The sequence below is a fragment of the Alligator sinensis genome, unplaced genomic scaffold (assembly GCF_000455745.1).
Source record: "Alligator sinensis unplaced genomic scaffold, ASM45574v1 scaffold628_2, whole genome shotgun sequence".
Taxonomy (NCBI): Eukaryota; Metazoa; Chordata; order Crocodylia; family Alligatoridae; genus Alligator; species Alligator sinensis.
The window spans coordinates 5,709,467-5,717,017 of NW_005841833.1; the positions used below are offsets into that span (position 1 = coordinate 5,709,467).

General features: G+C 65.6%; 1 protein-coding gene across 1 annotated transcript; it reads left to right on the forward strand.

Annotated features, from left to right (window-relative positions):
• Nucleotides 1-3,294: 3,294 nt before the first annotated feature.
• Nucleotides 3,295-7,117, forward strand: CRYBB2 (crystallin beta B2). Its single transcript, XM_006015218.2, has 6 exons — nucleotides 3,295-3,424; nucleotides 4,246-4,317; nucleotides 5,444-5,562; nucleotides 5,915-6,047; nucleotides 6,315-6,457; nucleotides 6,889-7,117. Exons 2-6 carry the CDS (start codon nucleotides 4,267-4,269, stop codon nucleotides 7,055-7,057), a joined length of 615 nt encoding a protein of 204 aa, XP_006015280.1. The 5' UTR covers nucleotides 3,295-3,424; nucleotides 4,246-4,266; the 3' UTR covers nucleotides 7,058-7,117.
• The last annotated feature ends 434 nt before the right edge of the window (nucleotides 7,118-7,551 follow it).

Sequence of the window (7,551 nt, forward strand, 5' to 3'; positions counted from 1 at the left end):
TGGGCGCGGGGGGGTGGAATCGGCGCGGTGGCTAATGCACCCGGGGCGCACGGCCTGGGAGGTTGCGCCTGCCAAGCAGGGCTGGGTCCTGCCCCAGGGCGAGGGGTCCCAGGGTGGAAAAGGCTGGGACTCTCCCATCCTCTCTTGTCCCGGACCCGGGGGTGCTGCCCGCTTGGAGGTGCACTGCATGCGGCCGGGGTTGGCCTGTCCTTGGCACTAGTGAGGGGCTGTTGGAGAGCCAGGAGCTCTGGGCAGGACACTGATGGGTCCCCAGTGTTGCCAAACTACGATTCACGCACCATAATGAGGCCCTGATCTGTGCCTAAGGGGTTTGTGTGCCTGACCCTGGGCTGTTACCCCTGGTGCTCCTGCCCCAGCCACCTGGGACGAAGGGAAGTGAGTACCATCCTTCAGGGTATTGCAAAAAGGCTGCAGCGTTGCAAAAAGCCCAGCTCTGGCTGCTGCCTCTCAGCCCTGATGCCATCTGCATGCCCGATGGGCCAGGGCTCCCCATGCGCCTGCTCCGTCTTGGCACGGGGTGGCACAGAGCAGAGCAGGCACCCGTGGCTCCGGGCTCGTCTGCAGGAGAGGCTTGGCGCTGGTGTCTGCATCTCAGTGCTGTCACACGATGCAACAGCTGGGCCCGAAAGGGAGACGGGCTGGGAAGGGGCAGCCTAGCAGCGGTGTTGGGAGCCCAGGGGCATGTGCATCGCCCTCCGTCCTTGCGGCAGAGCTGGTGGGGTGTGGAGGACCGGCCGGGGGCTCAGCTTGGGGGACGTGCATTGGGACCGTCGGGGCTGCTGTAACGAGAGCGGTGCAGGGGTTTTGCTGGGAGACACTGAGAGAGGCCCCAGGTGCTTGAGAGCCTTGTAGTTCGCAGGGCAGGGAGCTGAGCACCACGATCCCGGGCTCTCTGCAGCCCTAGCCGGTCCCACCCCGGCCCAGGCAAGTTGGTGCCAGAGCCCGTCTCCTCCCGGGTGCCGGGATGGGCAGGCAGGGCTCGGGGACCTCAGCTGCTGCAGCGACGGTGCAGAAAGGGCAGCGTGTGGCCGTGGTTGTGCACCGGGGTACAGGACTGTGCACAAAGCTTTGCATGACCACCAGCCCCGTGCCCGGAGCTCCGCGTTGCCAGACGCTCGTGCCCTGGTGGTGTCGGCTGACTCAAAGAGGCCCCCACCGCTGTGCCCGGGCGGGATGGGCCCGTAGCAGCTCATCGCCGCGTGCCGGCGGTCCCCCAAGGCTGCTTTCCTCCATGCTCCGGCGCTTCCCAAACTGGAGCTTCTCCAGTCCCGGGTGCCGGGAATTGCTCGGCAACGTCCTTCCGAACCATCAAGCAACGTCATTGCAACGAGAGGTTTCCAGGCAATGCTTCCACCTGGAAGTGTGTTTTAGTGCACTTTACTTCCCCCCCCAAAATAAGGGGGGGATGAAACCCAAGAGGTGCTGAGAGCAGCCTGCCGCCCACCGCGGCCAGACCGGGCCTGGCTATGGAGAAGGCCGCTGTGACCTGTCCGGGAGGACGTGACGATCGGTCACTTGCTGGGGTTTGTGCTGCCCTTGCTCTCCCCGTGCAAGGCAGGTCTCTGCTCGGCACCAGGAGATGGACCCGTCTCCAGCGCAGTCCCCATCTCTGCAGGATGCAGCGAGCACGGAGGGGGATGTGAACGGGAGCGTGTCGGAGGATAAGGGGAGGTTGGAAAGAGGAGAGCAAAGAAAAGGGTGGGGACGGCGGGGGGAAGGCATACGAGGCAAGGCTGGGAGACGTGGGGTTAGTGAGTCTCGAGAGAGAAGACGGAGCGATCAGGCAAATCTTCCAGTGCAGACGGGGCGGCAGGAGGAGGATCGCAAGCAATTGTCTGCACGCACAAGGCACGGGACCAGCGGGAGATTTAGCAGCTCTGAGGGTGGTCCGGTGCTGGGAGCTCCCCCTTGTCCTCGACCCCTCAACAGCTGCCAGGCGGGGTGCTCGGCTGGGGCGGGATTGGGGTGAGCTCTGCCTTGCCCTGAGAGCCTTTAGGAAAAGGGCCCGGCTGTCCTGGGAAGCGTTAGGACCGGCCTCGGGCCTCGCTCCAAGTCCCTCGCCCTCACGCCGGCCTGGGGTCAGTGCTGGGCGCGTCCTGCCGGCGTCTCCGGTCTCGTGGCGCACAGCTCGTGCCTCCTGCTGCAGGTCGACGTGGGGGGGAGACGGTGCAGCGGTCGCAGGGGGGTCCCGGGACTGCTTCCCGTGAGCATCTTCATGGGCTGAGAAAGCTGCTGCGGTCACGGGCATTTTCCCTTCCCGTGTTTGAACACTGCTCAAACCAGCTCCGTGGAGGAGTAACGGGCTTCGAACGGGGGAGGTAATCGAGTCTGAAATCGTCTCCGCTGGCACCGTCGGGCCGCTCCGTCTGCACGGAGGAGCAGGCGCTGTCGGAGGCCCGAGCGGCGGGGACATGGGCAGGCGTGCAAATACCCCTGACTTCAGTATAACGAGCATTGCCTGCCGGGGGGCAGCTGGGAGCCGGGGCTCGTGCCCAGCCTGCCTGCACCGGGCTGAAGGCCTTTTGCCCCTGCCAGCTTTGCCCTGCTGTCCTGCCGTTCGCTTCAGCGCTGGCGCGTCGGGGTCAGCGAGCAAAGCACCGGGCCCTAGACGTGCGAACGAAACGCCCGCGTGGTCTCCACGCTCCCAGCAAGGACTCACGGGCTTGCCAGCTCCTGGGGCGGCTTCCCAAAGGCCTGGCCAGGGAAGCCACGCGTGGGGCTGGGGTCCCGCGCCGTGCCACGCGCTACAAGCGGCATCTCCGAGGGGGGCCACGTGCGAAGGCCTCGTGGTGGATACTGCCGTGGGGAGCAGCACCCCGTACAAGTCAGCCTCCTTCCAGGCCTTCGCGGGCTCAACGTACCGCTGGCACGTGCACCCCCTCTCGCTGCGGAAAGCAAAGGCTTGGGCATCGGCAGAGATTTCCCGTGCTTCGCACGGCCCCGGCGTGTTGCTCGCGCGGGTGGAGGCAGCTGAGCTCAGCAGGTTTTCTGTGTTGCTAGCGGGGGGGCCGGGGGCCGGTTTGTTCCAGGGATCAAGCCTCTGGCTCCAAAAGCCCTGAAACAGGGCTGTGCGGGGCATTGTTTGAGGGCGGTGGGCCCGGCCTTGGCGCGCGTTTTGGCTGACACTTGCAAACTGCAAAGCTCCTTGCCAACAAACCTGACAAAGCAGGCGCTGCAAATGTGACAGCTAATGAAATACCTCCCCGGCTCGGGGCTTCGCGACACAATGGTGCCGGCGGACCAGCTGACCCGCGTTTCCATTGAGGGCTAATCCCGCATTCTCCCTCGGGGCGCGGCGCGGGCTAGTTTGTAAATAGCGTTGGCACCGTTCCCCCGCGCCGCGGTATAAATTGCACCCTCAGCCCCAGCCCGGCACTGGCTCAAGCAGGTACTGGTACAACGGGTAAGAAACATCTCTCTCTCTTCTCCTTCTTTGCTCTGGTTTCCATCGCCACGCCGGGCCAAGGCAAAATAGCTGGAGCACGGGCTCTGGTCCGGCGAGGAGGCAACCGGGAGAGGAAGGCAGTGAGTTGGTAGCAGACCGCGGCCGGGATGGCCTGATCGCATTTAGGAGGGAACCGCTTGTTTTCCCGGGGTCTGAGCTTTGGATTTTGAATAACGCTGAACGTTGCTGGGTCCTGGCGCTCCTCGCCCTGGCGTCACCCGCCGCTCACGTTGCTGGGTGAGAGTCGTGGGGAAAAGCCTCCGGATCCTCCGTCGCTTTCTCCGGCGCCGCGAAGGTCCCCGAGGCTTGGGCTTGCCCCAATCCTATAACCGCGGTGCACGGCCCGGGCCGTGGAGGACGGAGCTGGGGAGCAGCTCGGGCAGAAGTCGCTCCCCTTTCCACCCCGGGGGCGCAGGCCTCGGCTCTTCCCTTGTCGGTGCCCGGGAAGGCGCTTGTCTCTGGTCTGGTTCTGCCCGGCGTTGGCATAAAGGGACCCGCGGCGGTCCATCCTCCTCGCTCGCGCCGCAGCCCCGTTTCGGCTGCTTTCTCCTGTCTCGTCCCTCCGGAGGAGTCGTCGGGCCCCGCGGCTCTGCTACAGATCCCCGTGCGCCCCCATCGTAGCGGGGCAGTTCGCATGGGGGAGCGAGCCCACCCTTTCCCCACCCTTGCTCCCACACTTGCATCGAACGACCCCTTAGAAAGACCCGCGGAGACGGGGTGCAGGGTCCTGGCCGAGCGGTCAGCGCAGACTGTTAACCTGTCGCGTTTTCTCCCCAAAGCAACAGCCCACCTGGGTCAGCATGGCTTCTGAACATCACCTGCCGCTCTCTAAGCAACAGACCAACCCGAAGGTCAGTCCTTGTCCCTCGCGGGCCGCGCCGGGAGCCGGAGCAGGCGACCTGTCCGGTGCAAAGCGCGTGCACGCGTGCAAATACCCGTCTCCCATCCTGGCCCAGCGTGCAGCCCGGGGCTCTCCTCTCTCTGACGCTGCAGATGGGAATGGGGGGAGTGGGCTGCTCTTAGCCGCACCTTGCTCGGCTCTGGCCCTGAAGCACCATCCGGCTAGCGGCTGAGATGGACGTGCGCCCTACGGCTGGCAGCGTCCCGCGAGCCCGCGGCACCCTCCTCGCACCGGTGGTGACTCGGGATGGGCCCAGCGTGCTAACGAATAATGCAGAGCAAGGGAGGAATAAAGCCCCGTCCCCCATGCGCCTCGATGCGGGCAGATGGGACCAAGGACGAGGCTGCTACAAGCGTCTCGGTGCTCAGCTCGTCCCTCGGGAGTGGGCGATGGTGGGGCGGTGGGCGCCGTGCCCTCGTTCAGGCCCCGTCGAGCTCCTACGGACACGGTTGGAAAGAGCCCCTAATCCCATCTGCTCCCTGCAGACACAACAAATCCTCTCCTGGTAGCTTCGCTGACCCATGAAACCCATGCTGAGCCGGCAGATCCCGGCTCACTGGACGGTGCCTTAATCTGCTCCACCCATCCCTAATCCCTGTTGATCTTGCTGGGACTCACATACCCCCGGGGACCAGACGCTGCCCCGCCGGAGCGGCCTGGGCCTCCGGCTGGAAGGCAACCTGCCGGCCGAGGTTTAAAGCCTTGGGGTGGTCAGTAGGGTTGAGGAAATGCTCGGCGCGGCCCCGCCGTGTGCTGACAGGGAGGGTCCGGGCTGCACACGCGCCATGTGTTTCCTGGCCTAGACTCGGGGACCAGGTGTGAAAGTGGCTCGGTATTTGTAGCAAGGATATAAGGCGAGCACAGCCCTAGGTGACCCTCTGCAAGGGTGTGTGGGTGCAGCACCAAACAGGGGCTCGTATGCATCTCAACGGCCCAGCTCGGAGCCCGGTCCGTGCCGGGAGTCACCGAGGTGGGTGGCGATGCTCGTGGGAGAGGCCCCGGGTGCCAGGCAGGGATACGCGACCCGGCTCCGGGCGTGGGCACCGTGGCTCACACGGCTCCGTCCTGCGTTGCAGATCGCCATCTTCGAGCAGGAAAACTTCCAGGGGCGCTGCCATGAAATCAATGGGTCCTGCACCAGTTTGAAGGAAGCCGGAGTGGAGAAAGTGGGCTCCATCCTGGTGCACTCTGGACCGTACGTATCTGCCGGGAGCGGAGGCAGGCAGCGGGCCTGGGCTGGGCCGGGGGCGCTGAGGCAGGGTCAGGGGCTGCGAGCGACGGGGAGAGCCGGTGCAAGGCAAAGGGCAGTGCTGCAGGAGTTTCCCTCCTCCTGCCAGGGGCACGCATAGCCTGAGCACGGGGCCGAGGGAGACGGCATCTCCGTGAGCAGGAGGAGCGCGTGGTGCATCGAGGGTGGGCTCGATGGCCCTTAAGGTCCCTCCGGCCCCAGGGAGCAGACACCACCAGACTAGCGTTTCAGGACGGGTAGCACCAGGGCATCCCGGCGCGAGCCCCGTGGCTGATGCCCGTGCGTGGCTCTGTTGCAGCTGGGTTGGTTACGAGCAGGCCAACTGCAAAGGGGAGCAGTTCGTGTTCGAGAAGGGAGAGTACCCGCGCTGGGATGCCTGGACCAACAGCCGGAGGAGCGACATCATCGGGTCCCTGCGACCCATCAAAGTGGTGAGCGCGCGTTCGGGAGCCGCGCAGGGGAGCCCGGGGCGCCCATCCGTGTGCGAGCCGGAGGAGGAGGGGGCGAGCCCCCGTGTGCTCACACCTGCATGCTCACGCTTCCCCAGGGGTGTGCACACGCCCAGATGGGAGCACGGGTCAGCCAGCCCTACAGCATCCCAGTAGGAGCCAGACTCCCCGATAACCCCCAAGACCCCTGCAAGGCACCGCGTTTCCTTGCCCCGGCTGACCCCCCCGTTGCTGCCTTCTCCCCTTCAGGACAGCCAAGAGCACAAGATCGTTCTCTTCGAAAACCCCAGCTTCACTGGCAAGAAGATCGAGATCATCGATGACGACGTGCCCAGCTTCCACGCTCACGGCTACCAGGAGAAGGTGTCCTCCGTGAGGGTGCAGAGTGGCACGTGAGTACCTTGCACGCCCGGCCCCTTAGGATCCGGGGCTCCGTGTCTCCGGGCTCGACCCAGGGACAAAGTCATTGCACGGACGGGTCGCGGCTCTCCGGCCTCGCTGCAGCAACCTCCCCGCTTTACATGTCAAATCCGTGCACGCGGTCGTGTCGGTCGCTCGGCGGCTCCGCTCCGGGCCTGGCCAGGAGGCAGCCGGGGCTGAAAGCAGGAGAGAGGGGCGTGACCTGGGAGGAGGTCGGGGAGCACCGGTTTGAACCCTGGGGTGCAGCACAGGGATGGGAGGTTCACCCCCGGGGGACCCCAAGGCGTCTGCCCCATCCCGACCCGCTAGGACCCCGCGTGCAGGGCGGCGATGGGCTCCGGGGGCCGCGCCGGGCCGGCTGGCCTCTCTCCTGGCTCTGACGCGGCCGCGCCTCCCGTTGCAGGTGGGTGGGGTACCAGTACCCAGGCTACAGAGGTTACCAGTACCTGTTTGAAAAGGGGGAATACAAAGACAGCTCGGAGTTCGGCGCCCAGCACCCCCAGATCCAGTCCGTCAGGCGCATCCGGGACATGCAGTGGCATCAGCGAGGGGCTTTCCACCCCACCAACTAGAGCCCCTCTCCCCTCCCGAGTGCCTGGAAGAGGAAGGGAAGCGAGACGAGCTTTCCCGTGGCCGGCTGCTGTTTTCGATGGCGTTGTTCTCCCAAATGCCACTGTGTGACGAATGCTACTGCTGCTGAAGCAACCGAATAAAGCTTTGAGTATCAAACGCCCTGGCCTTGTGCCTTTTCTCGGGGCCGGGGCCGGGGCCGGGACCCCCTTCCAGCCGGTCTGCCTGGTAGCTCTGGGGGCCGTGCCGGAGGGGGCTGCAGGCCACTATGCAGCGGGGACGGAGGAGAGGCCCGACGGGGCCAGGTGCTTGCTCTCCGACCTTGGGGGGCTCTGTCCTGCCTGCCTGCAGCCCCTGAGAGCGAGGGGGGCTGCAGGAAACAGCAGGAAAACCCATGCGAGTTGCCCCAACCCAAAGCAATGAGGCCTGATGCCACCGGGACTCCAAGGCATACCGGGGTGGGCTTTTTGGCTCTGCCTCACCCCTGCGGTGGGTC